Below are 17077 nucleotides of genomic sequence, written 5' to 3'. Positions count from 1 at the left end.
GGGGGATATTATGATTACTCACAAGTCTCCTTAACAGCGGGTCCAGGTATAAAGCAAACAATAGAGGCGAAGCTGGGCAGCCCTGCCTGGTCCCTCATTTTATCTGTACTTCCTTTGTATAAGATTTATTAATTCTTGCTGTCGGCTGTTTGTATAGGGCCTGAATTGCTTTTATATACCCCTTGCCTATTCCGGACCACTCCAGGACCTTCCACAAATAGTTCCAGGAGACCCTGTCGAAAGCCTTCTCTGCATCCAGAAAAATAGCCGTGACAGGGTCTCCTGCAACCTCTGCGGCATCCAGGATGGTAATCATTTGCCTTGTATGCTGGGTGGTCCCTTTCCCTGGAATAAATCCGTGCTGTGATGTAGTTACTAAACCCTCAATGACCTTACTTAACCTGTATGCCAGTGATTTCGAATACATTTTTGCGTCTGCATTCAGAACTGTTATTGGCCTGTATGACCCTGGCTCTACTGGTGATTTATCCTTTTTTAACAGCACTATTATGTCCGACCCTGCCCAGGAGTGTGGTATTGACCTGCCTCCCTGTGCCTGTCTAAAACTAGCCCACATGTCCTCCCCTATTACCTCCCAAAATGTTTGATAAAACTCTGCAGGTATTTGGTCAGGCCCTGTTGCTTTCCCTGATGGGAGATTAAATACCGCTTCTCTTACTTCTTGGATAGTTAAAGGGCTATCCAACTTTCCTTTATCTTCCATAGATAGCCCTACGTGTGGTATTTGTGACAGATATTCCGTAATTCCTACCTCTATATTTGTTAGGTTCTGTTCATATAGTTTTTCATAGAATCTCCTAAAAACTTCTTGCACCTCTTCCACCTTGTTTACTATATTTCCTATCTCATTTTTAATCTCTTTTATTTCCGCTGCTGCTAGCATTTGCCTAGTCCGTATTGCCAGCAAGTGACCTACCCTTTCATTGTATTCATAACACTTTTCTTTTTTTGCTAAAAAATTCCCTGCTGCCTTCCGTGCCATGCTTTCACCTGCTTCTGCTTTATTTAGCTCTATTTCCAGCAAAATCTGCTCTATAGGGTCTTGGATACTTATGGCTGCAATTAAATTATCTTCCAGCTTTCCCAACTTCCTCCCCCTCTCTTCCATCCTAGTTTTTTCCTTTTTACTCCTCTGTAGCGTATAACTCAAGGTCTCCCCCCTAACTCCTGCCTTAAACGTATCCCACACCATATGTGCTGGGGCTGAGTCCCTATTGATATCCCAGAACTGTGTTATCCATTCCTCCATCCGAGTAACATAATCCTCTTCCTTCAACAGACCCCGCTCAAATGTCCATGTGCTCTTTACCCTTTCCCCTCTATTAAACATTGGGATACTTAGCACCAACGGATTGTGATCCGATACTATCCTCGGGAAGCGTTCTATTTGGACCCTGCCAACCAGAGAGCTAGAATTGAAAAAGTAGTCCAGCTTGGCAACCATCCTATGGAGTGCTGAGTAAAAAGTGCTCCCTGTCCCTACTAAATTATACTCCGCCCACACATCTACCAGAGCATTATGCCGAATTAAATTCTGTAGTGCTTTATGAGACTTCCTCTTCCGTCCACTATAACCTCCCCCGGCCCCACCCCTTACACCCAAGCCATCCAGACCGTTAATATTAAAATCCCCGCAGCATATTACAGGCTCTGGCCAAAGCGGCAGCTCTAAATCAAGAAATTCCAGCAATCCAGGTTCATCGTCTGTATAGCCATATACAGAAGCAATTGTGAAGCTCCCAGCAGCTGTCTCCCCTTTCATCAATATCCACCTTCCATCTTGGTCCTCTTTCTTCCTTTTAAGTTTAACAGCACCTTTTTTAGCTAGTATGGCCACCCCTTTAGTTCTGGTTTCTTGTCCTGTATAGGCAAGCAGCTCCAACCCCATCTGATCTAACATAAACTTATCCTTTCTCGCAACATGTGTTTCCTGTAAACATATTACGTCCACTCTCCACACTCTTATCATGGCGGCTACCTTCTGCCTCTTCACACTATTATTGAGACCGCATATGTTCAATGAAGCTATCCTTACCGCCATATGTTCTTGTTGGCCTTTTCCCTACTGGTCGCCCATTTAGCTCTTTTTCTATTCCTTTTTCTGTGTCTATTTAGCCATCTATCCTCTACTATGTGTATTTTGAGTTCTTGTTCCGTAAGTCCTTTGCATCCACCACCATCACCCTTTCACTTCCCCCCTCCCCACGCCCCCCACCTTCCCTCCCCCTTCCGTTGTAAGCCCGCCCCCCCTGTCCACTGGCAAATAGGTCAGGCATGACCTATATGTGACCGCTACGTGCTGTAGTGCCGCCTCCCTCTCCTTCCCTACATAACATCTGATAACTATCGAGCTGCATAATACAAAAACCAGATCAGCAAGTAACCCTTGGTAATTGATCATTATCACACGTTATTACTTCTCCCCTGTGCTGCTCTGTCAATTCAGTTAGGAAGTCCCCCGCCTTTATTTCGGAGAAGAACATCCTGGTATGTCCGCCCATAATAACCTTAAGCTTGGCCGGAAACATTAGATATGCCTCTGCCCCTTGACGCTGAAAAGCCGCAATTAACTGTCTGAGCCGCCACCGCCTCTCCACGGTCGCGTGGCAGAAATCTGGTCTAGAAAAAAAAGTCACCCCCTGGAATGTTCTCTTTGAGTCTGGTCTTGCTTTCTCTATTATTTCTTGTCTAGCCAGGAAGTTTCCAAAAAACACTAACATGGCTCTTGGAAGAGTAGCAGAGTCTCCATCCTGCCTTTTTTTCCATGTCAATGGAAACCTGTGCGCTCTCTGCACTTCCAGCTCCCACTGCCAATGTACATCTGGAAAAGCCCCTTTTAATAGTTTGATAACAAATCCTCTTGGATCCTGCCCTTCCAGTCCTTACTCTATTCCAAGCAGTCTCGCATTGTTACTCCTCTGGCGATTTTCAAAATCTTCAATTTTCCAACTCATATCTTCCATAGCCTTAGTTTGCTCCTATTTGAATGCTTGCCAGTCTTTAACTTCGTCCTCCAACCTGCCAGTTCTTTCTTCCACCTCTACCACTCTCACCTCAATTTCTTCGAATTTCTTATTAACTTTCCTGATTGCAGCTTGAATTTTCTTGGTATCATGCCTAGCTCTCCGGCTCTCAGCTCTGGCCTCCGCCTGCATTTGCTTTAACATGGTGAACATCATGTCCAGTGTTATACGCTGAGGAGAGCCCTTATCACTACCACCTGCTGCCCCTTCTTTTGATGCATCCTCCTGATACAGGCTAGAAGTGGCAGAATAATCCCATAGTAGTTTTTTGTGGGTGCTAGAAGGGGATCCCCCCCCTCGTCTAGCTGCTGACTTGCGCCTTTTCTGTGCGCTTTTCCCCTTAGAGCCACTGTCCTCTGATTCAGAGCTTGCATCTGTTGTAGCTTTGTCTTCCCCACTACTTGCTGTGGTTTCAGAACCTTCATTGACAGAGTAAAATCTGCCTCCCTCAAGCTCCGTGTGTTCTTTCAGTGACCCGGTACTTGCCAGACTTGCCAGACTCACCCACTTTGCTCCCTGCCGCTGTGCATTCTCCTCTCTCATTTCATTTTCTAGTTGTGACAACGCATTCATCATTTGTACATTGTTATGTCTTTCAGTTCCCTCTGTGGCCCCCACACTGACATCCTCTCTCACCGTTTGCTCGAGGCTTCCTCTCGGTCTCTCCCGCTCCATAACAGCTGCATCGAGTGCCCCAGCGCGCCGCGTATGCTCTGACACTGAAGCCTGTTGCTTAGCAACCTCACTTGCGTCCTCGAGGACGGCGCCTTCCGTAGTTTCGTCCTGGTGAGGAGGGTGCTCAGCCGGGGATTTTCCAGTTGCCGTTTCCGTCACCTTTGCTTCGAATACCTCCGTCAGGGTGGGCTGCCTGAAGGTAGGATCTCTCCCATCTTTTTTCCCTGACAGCAAGTTTCTACTGGAGTCCACGGTGTCTTTGTTGCCCCCGCGCGAGTCTTGAATCGGCTCACTGCGGGCTGCCACGTCCTCGGTCAGCTTTTTCTCTTTGTCCAGCTTTCGCTGCTGTGCTTTGGAAGGCACAGGAACTGTCAGGGTTGGACGCTTAGCTGATGTGGGCTTTAATGTCTTTGGGATCGCTCCTAGGTTAGTCCCTGTGCCAATCCCATCCCTCTGTGCCCGTTCCTTAGTTGCGCTGACAGGGGCCGGCAAAAGTCTCTCTTTCTCTTGTCTTCCACGTTGCGCCATTGTACCGGGCGTCCAAATGGTGTACAGGTCCCGTACAAGCCCTCTCATATTTTTTAACGCTATATAAATGCCTCGCTGGAGCTGCAGTTGTGTCCTGCTGCCACCATAGGTATTTGACTCTCGTTGCCAGTCAAGCAGCCGATAGACCCACAGCATACTGCCTCATGCAACCATCAGTAATACCATGGTCCAGAGAGGGAGCAGAGTGTGATTTCCTTCTACGGCACTGTAGCGGCCATCTTGCCTCCTAAAAAATAGGTATATTTTATATAGAGTTACCACAAGACCAATAAACGACTAAAAGAATCCACAGTACTACTAGATTTCAAGAGTTCTTGTAGAAAGGCTTAAATCAAGGTTCTGTTCAAGTCGGTAGCCCGGATGGGCTACAGCGTTGTTGAAAAGAAGTAACACAGAGTCTAGCAAATCCAGCGGACCCCGTTGGTAAGGGCCCACTCAAATGTTGACAGACTCAGTCACAGTACCTTTCACTTGAGGCGGCCGGCACGGATGTGCTAGCCGGTTCTGGGGTTCGTCGCGGTACAGAAAGGAAGCATTGCAGGACACGTTGTCCCTCGATACGGTGCAGGCAGAGTCAGTGGATCCAAGGCTTGCGTTGCAGGGCGAGACGGCGCTTTGATGCGGTGCTTGCAGCTTGCGGTGCGGCAACAGAGCCGGATTTCGGGAGCTGGGGTCGATCAGTTCGGACAGCGGTGCCAGTCGGGCGGTGCGTCGCGAAGCGTGCGAGGCGGTGCCCAACTCTGGTGCGTTCACAGGACTCGGAGTCAGCAGCAGGGACTGTTTCGGTCAGACCAGTACGAGTCGGTGTAGCAAGGCGTTGCACTTAGCGGTGTCTACCAGTTGCCGTGCAGGCTACGGCTCGGTGACCGCATCAGGACGGACTCGGTGAATGCCGAGCTTGAATTGTTCGAGGCGGACGTTGCTTGATGCGGTGCCTACAGGACAAAGGGGCGGTCGTGAGAGTTGGTGACAGCTCCCTGCCTCTGTAGCCACTGAAACAGCGTTTCCAGCAGCAATTCACAAAGGCTGGTGAAGTCCACTGGTCCTGGGACTTCAGTCAGGGGGCAAGCTCTCTTCCAAGCCCTTTGGAGATCTTTGCACAAGTTGAAAGAAAAGTCCTTTGTCCTCTCTTTGGCAGTCAGGCAACCACTGCAGGCCAATCCTCCAAGCAGCACTTCCGCTTGGGAATAGTCTCTCCTCAGTTTCTTCAGGTTCCTCTCCTCAGCAGAGGTTTTGTCTTGTAAGTCCAGAAGTTATCTAATTTCATGGGATCAGGATCCCAATACTTATACCTCAAATTCTTTTGTTCTCTGAGGGGAGAGGGGTCTGTGTCCACTTCAAGCCAGTTCTTAAGCACTCTGTTTACCAGACTTCTCCTTTCCTTTCACAGTGCAGGGCAGGCACATCAGACGCCCCACAGGAGGTGGAGCCAGCATTGAGCCAGCATTGAGGAAGGCAAGTACAGTCCTGAAGCACTTTGTTGACAATCTTCCTTCTCTTCTTTCAGTGTGCAGGTCAGACACATCAGACACACCACAGAGGGTGGAGCCGGCATTGTAGAGGGAAAGCCCAGCCCTATTCAGGTCCCAGGTGTAACTCCTCCGTCCCATCTACATGCAGATCTCTCTATTCACCACCGGGCACCCCCAGCATGTCTCCTGGAGTCCCCCAGCCCTGTCACTCACAAACCCAGACAAAAGAATACACAACCTCGCAGAAGCAGGCTCACATGGTTAGGCAAGAAAAATACCTACTTTCTAAAAGTGGTATTTGCAAACACAGAATATTAAAATAAACTTCACTAAAAAATGGATTTTATTATTCTGAGTCAAGGCATACTAAACTCGAATTTCCACCATGTTCTCTGAGTCTGCTAGGATTATAAACATGTAAAAATCTAGCAGCCCATTCTGGCCTATGGAGAACAGGTAGCCTTGCAATAGTGAAAAACGAAAATGGCTGTATTTCACTATTAGGACATGCCACACACACCAGGGCTTGTCCTACCTTATACTTACAATGCACCCTGCCCGTGGGCCTACCATAGGGGTGACTAATAGGAAGTCAAGAGAAGATTTAGGGACTGGCAAGTGGGTGCACATTCCCAGTAAGCATGACAGTACTAGACTGAACGCAGGCTCTGCAATGGCAGACCTTAGAAACGTTTTACAAGGCCGCTTCTGTGGATGGCACAACCAGTGCTGCAAGCCCACTAGCGGTACAAAAGGGGGTGGTGATGGATGGAGCATCTGAACCAATCAAACACTGACACCAAGTCTACAGATCTGGGTTTAATCCATCACCGTTCTTTAGCCCACTCTGCCACCCCATTTCAGACATGGCCATATGCAAATCAGTCTAACCCTGTGCCTCATGTGAACAGTCGAGCCCGAACTGCCAAGCCATGCCTTCCCTGGACCGGAAACAAGCTTCCTAGGACCGGTTTCTGGCATTTCAGCCGTCTTCAGCCAGGCTTGCTTGAATCCAGTGGCAAAGTGAGCAAGGGACTCACCTCTGAGCACACCCTGCCAACTTATGGCGAACAGAGCGGTACAAAAGGGGGTGGTGATGGACGGAGCATCTGAACCAATCAAACACTCACACCCAGTCAACAGTGCAAAAAAAAATTGATTTAGGCACAGATCTCTTTACTAGGGTGAATGTATGACATTGTTCTGCATTCTGTCCATCAACTGTTGTTTTTGCATTTGTCACCGCGAGTGGGACGGGTATGCTCAGACGTGAGTCCGTGCTCTGCACACCACTGGAGTCAAGCTATCCTGGATGATGACGGCTGACAGCCAGAAACCTGTAATAGGATGCTTCATTCCGGTCCAGGAAAGACATGGCTTAGCAGTTCGGGCTGGACTGTTCCTATGAGGCACAGGGTCAAGACTGATTTGCATATGGCCATGTCTGAACTGGGGTGGTGTGGAGTGCAAAAAACAATGGATTTAGGCCCAGATCTCTGTACTGGGGTTAATGTATGACAATGTTCTGCAGTCTGTCCATCAACTGTTGTTTTTGCATTTGTCACCGCGAGTAGGACGGGTATGCTCAGACGTGAGTCCATGCTCTCCACACCACTGGAGTCAAGCTATCCCTGCTGAAAGCCAGAAACCGGTCCTAGGATGCTTGATTCCGGTCCAGGAAAGGCATGGCTCAGGAGTTCGGGCTGGACTGTTCCCATGAGGCACAGGGTCAAGACTGATTTGCATATGGCCATGTCTGAACTGGGGTGGTGTGGAGTGCAAAATAACGATGGATTTAGGCCCAGATCTCTGTACTGAGGTGAATGTATGACATTGTTCTGCATTCTGTCCATCAACTGTTTTTGCATTTGTCACCCTGAGTGGGACGAGTATGCTCAGACGTTAGTCCCGTGCTCTCCTCACCACTGGAGTCAAGCTATCCTGGCTGATGACGGCTGATAGCCAGAAACTGGTCCTAGGATGCTTGACCCACTACACTACACGAATACCATTGCACTACCCTAAACCCTAAAACAAAACCCCCAGCACGGCCCCTACATTACACAAACACCACTGCACTTCCCTAAACCCTAAAACACTATCCCCTGCTCGACCCCCTACACTACCCAAACACCACTCCACTACCCTAAACCCTAAAACACTACCTCCAGCGTGACGCCCTACACTACATAAACACCACTGTATTACTCTAAACCAGAGGTCTTCAAATTTTTTCATGTCGAGACCCCCTTGTCAAACCTTTTTAGACGTAAGGACCCCCTCTGAAAATTTTTTCTAGAAACTGGTTCTCCTCATCACCAGCATCTATCGACAACCATAAATGCCCCTGTTAGACCTGGCATCCTTTGGCAAGTTTCCCGTGTTTTTTTCCTTTCTGACCTTCTTATGAAATACGGCGCATTCCAGTCCTTTTCCCTTCAGAAGTTGCTGCCTAGCACTAACGTAGATTGGTTAAGCCAAGCACAATAGCCCAGGGTTGCTAGTCCTTCTTTTTTCTGTGGCACTGTGCTGACTTGGGGCTAGTGGTTCCAAGCCCCTAAGGGAAAGAGGTGGCCTGTGGTCGCGTGGTCATGTAGAGCACGTCTGCAGACTCCTCAGTGGGAAGCCTGGCTTTGGGTGAGTGATTGAAGGTGGAAGTGGGACAGATGGAAGATACTTTTGGCTTGGGAATGAAGGGCCTATCAATGTCTGGTGCATGCAGAGCATGTTTACAGACTCGTCAGAGCATGTCTAGAGACTCCTTGGAAGGCATCCTGGCATAGGGCATGGGCTGTTGATGGTGGCAGTAGGGGGTAGGTGGTACTGTCACTGGAAGGGAAGGGACACTTGACTTGTAATTGCATTGATATAGTGCTTACTACCCTGACAAGGCGTCAAGGCTCTTTTCGGTGAGTACACACTATTCTCGGACCCAAAAAGGATTAGTGGTGAATTAGCATAGGGAAATACTAAATGAATGTGAGCTGTGGGCGTGTGAGTCTGTTAGTTGGATTGAACAGGATAGTGGAGGAATAGAAGAGGGAAGGGTCTAAAAAGTGTGTATTTGGAGATCATAACATTTGGAGGTATGGGATGAGTAAAGAAGAGATGGAGGGGCAAGAGTCTAGAAGTGGATTAGGGAGAAAGATGAGGTATTACATGAGTCTAGTAGGGATACATGAGGGAAGGTTGTAGAAAGGCTTGTATTTATGGAATTATGAGTATAGCAGAACTTAAAAATAAGCTCAGCACAACAGTACCAGGAGAACTTGAAATACATTAGTTTTATTTTGGTGAAAGACACAGGCACACTCCTAACAACTTTTACCCATGTAACTCATCTTGCAAATGTGCTATCCTTAAGTGGTCATATTCTGCCTCTACAAACTCCTGCAACAAAAGCAAATTTGCGGCAAATAAGCATAATTTCCCTAAATATTACATGGCATCCTGTAATGGCTCGCAGGATTCGCAGTTCTCATTTAAAAATGGGACGCCCAAAAACAAACACAATAGAACGTCCAAAAAAGATTGGAAAAGTCTAATAACCCTATTGAACAGGATTAACATTACAATTTGAGCAAATGTTACCCTTCTAACAGCTACTTACAAACTGCTAATTTTTCTCACACAAACCAGTACATCAACAGATTAAATAGAACAATGGCAAGCAAAAGATTGGAACGACCGTAGTCAACCTTAAATTGTGGCAAAATTACAATTACTGTGCTGGTCTGTACACGATTGAAGTGGCCATGCACTCACACAAATGAGAAACGCAAATACTCTCCTGGGAAACGCAAACATTTAAAATTCCAAAACAGAAAGATGTATTTCCACGCCGATAAGTCCTACGCAGGAAAGAGATAAACCACTTTCACTGGAAAAATTGTTATTTTGACTAAATCCTTGCTTGCTCCTTACTAAAATCACGGAACACAACTCTCCCTCTTTTGCCCCAAAATCTCCCACCTAAATGTGTACCCATCCATCCTTCAGTCCCACAGCTTCATCTATAGTCGACATACAGGTCTCAGCTAAAATGACTCGTAAAGTTACTAATACATTTTAGAGCTCGCTTTAGGTCTGTCCATATCAACCAATTGAAACTCAGTTGTATTGTCGACCTTGGAAGGATGAAAGAGTGAGTTGTAACAGCTCACAGTAGAATCTTGTCACATACAGACCTGTTTTTCCTGTACTGGCTGAACCTGCGACCTGCTCACCCCCAATATACACATCAGATGTCAATAGCAAGATCAGGCTGCCTCGATCTTATAGGACGCAGTTCCGACTATACTCTGTTTTACACATTTACAGGGATGTTTGTGCCGCCTTTGAATACATGTTTTGTGTGCAGAAGAGAAGCTTTCTTGGATGCCATGGTTTGGATTGTTGGTGTGATGCATCCTTTACACTTGCAGATTAACTGATAAGGCGCATTTGCTTTTCATTCAGGCAAGCAGCTGATAACGATCTCATTTAGTTGTTGTTGTACAAGCTTTATTCGAGATTATTTCTCATAAAAGCACAGCATAAAATTGAACATTACAGAATAAAAACAACATTTACAGATATAAATTCATATAGGCATTCTGTGCAGCTCATACATTATTGACATAGAATAATTTACATATGACAAATTAGTTTTAGATTTTAGACAATTAAAAATAAAAAGAGAACCTGATTAACTGATCCCCCCCCAGAAATCGTCGCCTGATTGTCCAGGCCCACCCCAAGTATTTAGCTACCCCAATAACTATCGATTCCTGAGTTGATGTGCACAAAATTCTTAAAGCCACTGCGCTGTCACGTGTCCCCAGGTTTTTGCATACAGGTGTAAGCCATACTCTCCTGGGTGATGAGTAGGCTTTACATACAAATAGAAAATGGCCTACACTCTCCACAGCTGTTTCACATACTGGGCATAACCTATTGGTCGACCTCTGCCAACCTGCCGTTAGTTTTTTTAGGGGAATAGAACCGGATCTTAGTTGGAAGACTAGCTTCCTATCCATTGGTACCGTAATAGTATCCCAGTAATTTTCTAGGATAGGACAAATTTTTGTCTCCAGGAAGCGACCCGCCATAGAGTCAGACCTAACATCTTTCAGCAGATTGCCGCCCACCCAATCCCAATATTGTGATTTGAGGGCTTCTTTGCTTGGGAAGACTTCTTCCACTGGGTTATTCCAAAGATTGGAAAACCCCAGGTTAATTAACATGGCCCTTAGATTTTTAAGCCATTTTATCTTGTGGAAGATGTCTTCCTTAATTATCCACAGGAAACCCTCTGCATATTGTCTGATCTCTGGAGTTGTCCAAAGACGTCTCCAGTAGAGAATAGGGCGCAGTCGCGCTCTATCGCTAATTGGGCGTCTACCCAACTCCAGGAACAGTGGTATTAGGGGGGTGCTCTGTGGAAGGCCTGTAATCCCTCTGAGGAACTTGTTCTCAGATGTCTGTAGGGCCGCAAGATTGTCCCAAGCCCATAACTCCGCACCATATAAGGTGGCACCTAAGACCTTTGCATCATACACTATAAGTGCGGGTTTAATCGGTTTTGTCTTGGATTTCCGGTGTTCTCCCCTCAAAGCACCTGAAAGCTGTTGATGTTTTATGGCCACTTTTTCCAAATGATGCGACCAGCCAGGGCCCTCTGCTATCTGTACCCCTAAATATGTGAACTCCTTAACAGTATCTAGCTTGCTATTATTCAGGGTTACCTTGGGATAGATTCTACGACGTGGGGTAAAGGCCATTAGTTTCGTTTTCCCCACGTTTACTTCTAGGCCATGCTCTTTGCAAAAAATATCAAAAATATTTGATGCACGTTGTAGCCCTGCAGGGGTTTTTGACAAGATCAGGGTATCGTCAGCGAACATCAGGATCGGGACCCTGACGTCCGCTAACGAAGGAGCGTCTACGCTTGCCTCCAACATTCGCTTGACAATCCCATTAATAAATAATGAGAAGAGTAAGGGAGTCATGGCACAGCCTTGTCGGACCCCCCTTTCCACGGGGAAGTCCGGAGTTGACTCGCCATTCCCACCCCACTGAACTCTTGCGAAATTGGATTCATGTAGACGCATAATTAGGGTGAGCAAATCAACAGGAATTCCCAGCTTTTGCAAGACCAACCATAGCTTAAACCTGGGGACTAAATCAAATGCCGCCCGTAGGTCGACAAACGCGACATACAGGCAGCCTCTTCCTAGTAAAACCGTCTTCCACCGCAGTATGGTAAAGCGGAAAACCTGGTCAATGGTGCTGGTTGCTCGCCTGAATCCAGCCTGATATGGGGAAAGGGCGTTGTTGGTATCGACCCAGTCCATAAGCTGGTTGGCAACCATTCTCCCCACTACTTTTTGCATGGTTGCTATTAGGCTTATGGGCCTATAGTTGGCCGGGAGTGAACGATCTCCCTTCTTGTGAATGGGAATAATAATTGCACCTTTCCAAAGGTCAGGGACCACCCCCCCCTTGGCTAGGGTGTTTGCTACTAAAAAGATATACCTCACCCCTCTCGTCATATCATACTTGAAGATATCCGGGGGTATCCCGTCTAACCCTGGTGCTCTCCCACATTTCACGGAGCTAATCGCGATTTCTACTTCTTTGGGGGAGAACAAATTGTCAATAGCATAGACTGGCGTTATGCCCTCCCCTGCCCCGGGGTGCATGACTTTGGCATATTGTGGTCTGAAGTACTCAACCCAGGCATCTTCAGCTACATTATTGTCAGGCTTTGCCGGGCAACCTCCTCTACCCCACTTATTAATTTTCCAAAAGGTCCTGGAGTCCTTATTACTAGAAGCCTCTTTTAGCTCGGCCCAATGGTCTTCGTCCCATTTCCTTTTGGCTTGAAAAATGGCCAATTTGTACAATTTCCTTGTCTCTTTAATTGCAACACTGTCCCTATTCCTAATAGCTTGTCCCAATTCCAATCGTGCGGATCTACATTGACGATTGAACCACCTTCCAACATCCTGGGTTTTCCTCCCTTTCTTACTCTTAGTCAAAAAACATGGTTTGAGGAGGGAAAATAACTTGTTGTGGATGTCAGTGATATCCCTAGCCCCAGGAGCTATGGGATCTTCCGCCTCCATTGCGGAAATTGCGCTATTCACCTCGTGGTTGATGTAGGTCATGGTTTCCTCGTTAGCCAATACCCTTGGCCATTTTAGCCTGCGTTCGTCGTTGCTCATGACTGGGATCTGATCGTTTCTTGAGTGCAAGTTTCCCACTCCAACATTCCACCATCTATGGGTCACACAAAGGGGGTTATGATCACTTTCTACTCTAGGCTTAATAGCCATATCAATAACCCCCTGCCACAGCTGGAGACTACATATTATATAATCAATTCTGCTCCTGCTGTTACCGTTGTCAAAGGTGCAACTACCCTCCTTGTCCCCTGGGGTTCTCCCATTCAGTGCTCTTAGACCATATTCCATACAAATAGCATTTAGTAATAGGATGTCTTTTGTCCACCGTGGGACGGGGTTTAAACATAAAGATGGTACTCCCCAAAGATTGTCCTCATCCTTCCCTAAGGGATCATTTGTACAGTCTAAAGGTTCGAAAGTCCTGTTAAGATCCCCGGCTATTATTACCCTACTATCTTGGGACTTGGGGCCCGATGTAGGTAAAAGGGATTTTCCGATTTCAAAATACCGAGGCGGGCCGAATCGGTATTCTGAAATCGGAAAACGAGATGTAGCAAACAAACCGCGAAATTATAGCGAATCGGTCGGCAACGGTAATGTGATTCGCTACGTACCGAATCGGCACGGGCCGAATCGGAAAGTACCGAATCGGCTACCACCGAATCGGAAATAGCCGAATCGGCTACCACCGAATCGGAAATAGCCGAGTCGGTGAAATCCGATTCGGCAATTACCGAATCGGAGGAATGGAAACACACCCATGGCCAAAAAGCCCATAGGAATGCATTGAAAAAACCGAATCGGTAAAATCCGATTCGGATTTTACCGATTCGGTAAAAGCCGATTCGGTAAAAGCCGATTCAGTAAAAGCCGAATCGGTAAAAGGCGATTCAGCCAATGAGGTGGCTCCCCCTCCCCCACCAAAACAGGGAGTGGCAACCCTGGCAGGTGCAGCTAATTAAGAACTTTCTGGAGAGCCAGCCTGAGCTGAACACTCACAGTTAGCAGCAGTGGGAGTAGGAGGTAGTGAACTGTTCTGATCAAGATGGCAAACCCTAGTGAGAGCCAGAAGTCCAGCCAGAAGAGGAAGCCAAAATTCAGCACCACCGAGCTGCAGGTGTTGGTTGAGGAGGTGGTGAGGGTGCACCGTCAGCTATTCGGTAAGCTGTCCCTCAATGTGCCAGACAGCACCAAGAGGAGGCTCTGGGCAGAAGTCGCCGAAAAGGTAAATGCTGCAGGTGTCACCCCCAGGTCCCTGGATGAGCTGAAGAAGCGATTCTATGACATCCGCAGCCTGACCAAACGGAAGATGGCAGAGATCCAGAGGCAGGCTGGAGGCACTGGTGGAGGCAGGAGCCCGGCGCCACCCCTCACCGACCTGGAGGAACTGGTCTCCAGCACCATTGAGAGGGAGAGCGTAACCGGAATTGGGACCCTGGACAGCTCAGCCAGAGCTACAGCTACAGGTAAGAAGCATGCGCATCATGACACACCCTACCAGACACCTCCCCATTAGACACAATGCATAGCCAAACCCCAGCACAGTACTGTGACCAACATACAAGAGACAAGCATCATGGTACATGTAGTCAGCAGAAGTCAGCAAAATATGGCAGTGCAGAATCACAAGACAGGAAACAGTGGAACACATTCTAAGGAGATGCAAGGACATGTGGAATGCTTTAATTGTACTGACTGTAATACATCGGCACTCAATTTACAAATGCTTCTTTGTACCTAGGGGCACCATCAGGCGGACAAACAATGACAACAGAGGCAGCAGCACCATCCACCACTGCACTCGCAGGGCCGAGCACCAGTCAGGCTGCCGAGGAGGAGGAGGACGAAAACACCATAGGGCTTGGTATAGAGGGAGACCTGGTAATAGACTTTGAAGCACTGCACTCCCCACAAATGCCGAGCACACCCCCCTTGCAGTTCTCCCCAGAGAACTCCCCGACAAGGGACCTCCTTCCACCTACACCAGCTCCTGCCACGATCATAGCTGTGGCACCAGTACACCCTGTCCTGGGAGCAGGGGCTCAGGCCCCGGCCAGCACCACACCCCCACCAGTGGCACCCCAGCCCACTCAGCAGGCCGGCAGCAGCAGTACCCGGCGCCGTGCCATTCCCACCACTGCAGCACCAGCACCGGAGGGCAGTGTCTTCCTGGGCCTCGAAGGTAATATGGTAAAGATCCAAAGGCACCAGGAGAAATCCATCATGGCCTGCCAACGCCAGCTCCTGCAGCACAACCTGCAGATGGGGGAAATGGTGAAAGGATTTCAGTCCTTTGTGGATTCAAACAAGGAGGTAGCAGCAGGTTTAGGTAGGCTAACCACTGCCATAACCCAGTTATGTGGCAGACTGGAGGAGCATGAGCTGGTGCGCAGGCGGGATGCCCGGGTGCTGAACCGCTCCATGAGCTGCCTTGCAGCTGCAACGGCCCAACTCTGTCAGCGCAGTGCAAACATGGAGTCAAGCCTCACACAAAATACCGCGGAGTTAACAAGGGGAATGGCCCACATCACCACGGCAATGGAGGCCATGATCATCTCTAACACTGCCGCAAATCCTGCCCTGGACCTGGGGGATGCTGGGGACAGCAGCAGCCGCAGCAGCCCGGTCAGCGCTGAGTCAGAGCCACGCAGGAGCACCAGGCGCTCCGCAGAAGCCGCTGGCCATCCTGAAGGGGGTGAGGGACACCCCAGTGGGGCTGCCAAGCGCTCAAAGAAATAGCCTTGCAAGGGCGGGTGAGGCAACCTGGACCTTAGACTTTTGTGTTCTTTGCTATTACACCTTTTTTTTGTTGCACATCAGTGCTGTAACTGTGTTGCAACAGTATTAAACATTGCTTTTTCACCACAACCATTTACCTGTCTGTGCATCTGTACTCACTCAGAAATAGTTTTCTGTAATCTCCTCACGTCTGTATCTGCCATCACTTGGCGTACACACCCCAGCTGGCTGTGTTGGTGGCACAGCTTCGTCGTCGTCATGGTCCTCGTAGTCAGACAACTCCACCTCAGTGCCCTTCTTCACCGCAAGGTTGTGTAACATTGCACATACAGCTATGATCTTGCAGCAGGTGATGGGGGTATACTGCCTTGCACCTCCACTCTTGTGCAGGCATCTGAATTGACTTTTCCAGATGCCAAAGGTCCGTTCGACGACATTCCTTGTGCTTTTGTGGGCCCGGTTATACCTCCTTTGGCTGGGTGTGGAGGGGTTGAGGTAGGGGGTGAGTATGAATGAGCGGAGGGCATATGCACTGTCGCCTGGAAGGGAAAGGAGTAACATTACACACATGCATACATGTATTACACCTAGCTACTTTGTGTTATGGGGGTCTGATGATGTGTCTCACCTAGGAGGTATCCTTCACCAAATTCGCCAGCCATCAGCCGTGCATAGATGCCGCTCTGTTGGAAAATATAGGAGTCGTGGGTACTCCCTGGAAATTTTGCTACCAGGTCTGTGATGCTGCACTTCGCATTGCAGATCACCTGCACGTTGATGGTGTGTGTAGATTTCCGATTGCGTTATATGTATTCTGTGTCCGCTGGTGGGCATATCGGAATGTGCGTGCCATCTATGCAGCCAATGATTTGGGGAAATTGTGCCATCTGGTAGAAGTCAGCTTTGGTTTGTAGCAGTTCTGCGTGGGTTGCAGGGAACGAGATGTATTGGTCCATCCTGTGTATCATGGCGTCAAGGAATGTGTGGAAGAACCTTGACAGGCTGCTCTGGGTCACTCCTCCTGCCGCTGCAACTCCACTTTGATAGCTGCCAGACGCCAGCAGGTGTAGGCTGCATAGCACCTGGACGTGTGCTGGGATGGCGTGTGCCCTTGGGGTGGGGTGGTCCAACAATGGTTTGAGGTCCCTGATGAGCTCAAGTATGGTGTCAGAGTCCAGCCTGTATCTCTGTAGGATCTCAGCCTCAGTGAGCATGAACAGGGTTATCCTCTGTCTGTAGACCTGTTCATTTCTTAGCCATTCCCTCTGTCCTTCATGCTGTAGCCGTAGCCGCCTCGCAATGACATAAAAAGCTGCCATCCTGCAAGTTGCAATGCATTTTGGGGCTGTTTTTATGGGTTGGAGTTGGTTACCACCTGATTGTAATCCATGGTAAATACCGAGTGAATTCTACCGATTTTGAGCCGAAA

The 17077-nt window shown here is 48.2% G+C and overlaps 1 protein-coding gene across 1 annotated transcript; it reads left to right on the top strand.

Annotated features, from left to right (window-relative positions):
- The first annotated feature begins 14218 nt into the window (after positions 1-14218).
- LOC147732604 (uncharacterized) lies at positions 14219-15648 on the top strand. Its single transcript, XM_086958831.1, has 2 exons — positions 14219-14375; positions 14651-15648. Exons 1-2 carry the CDS (start codon positions 14219-14221, stop codon positions 15646-15648), a joined length of 1155 nt encoding a protein of 384 aa, XP_086814957.1.
- Positions 15649-17077: the final 1429 nt, after the last annotated feature.

The sequence above is a fragment of the Lissotriton vulgaris genome, chromosome 2_1 (genome assembly GCF_964263255.1).
Source record: "Lissotriton vulgaris chromosome 2_1, aLisVul1.2, whole genome shotgun sequence".
Taxonomy (NCBI): Eukaryota; Metazoa; Chordata; class Amphibia; order Caudata; family Salamandridae; genus Lissotriton; species Lissotriton vulgaris.
This window is presented reverse-complemented; position numbering and strand designations above follow the sequence as displayed.

Bases quoted from the DNA above. Each gene is read 5' to 3' on its own strand.
- LOC147732604 (XM_086958831.1), top strand. From the start codon at position 14,219: ATGGCAGAGATCCAGAGGCAGGCTGGAGGCACTGGTGGAGGCAGGAGC. The intron at 14,376-14,650 runs GTAAGAAGCATG...CTTTGTACCTAG, and splicing joins AGCCAGAGCTACAGCTACAG to GGGCACCATCAGGCGGACAA.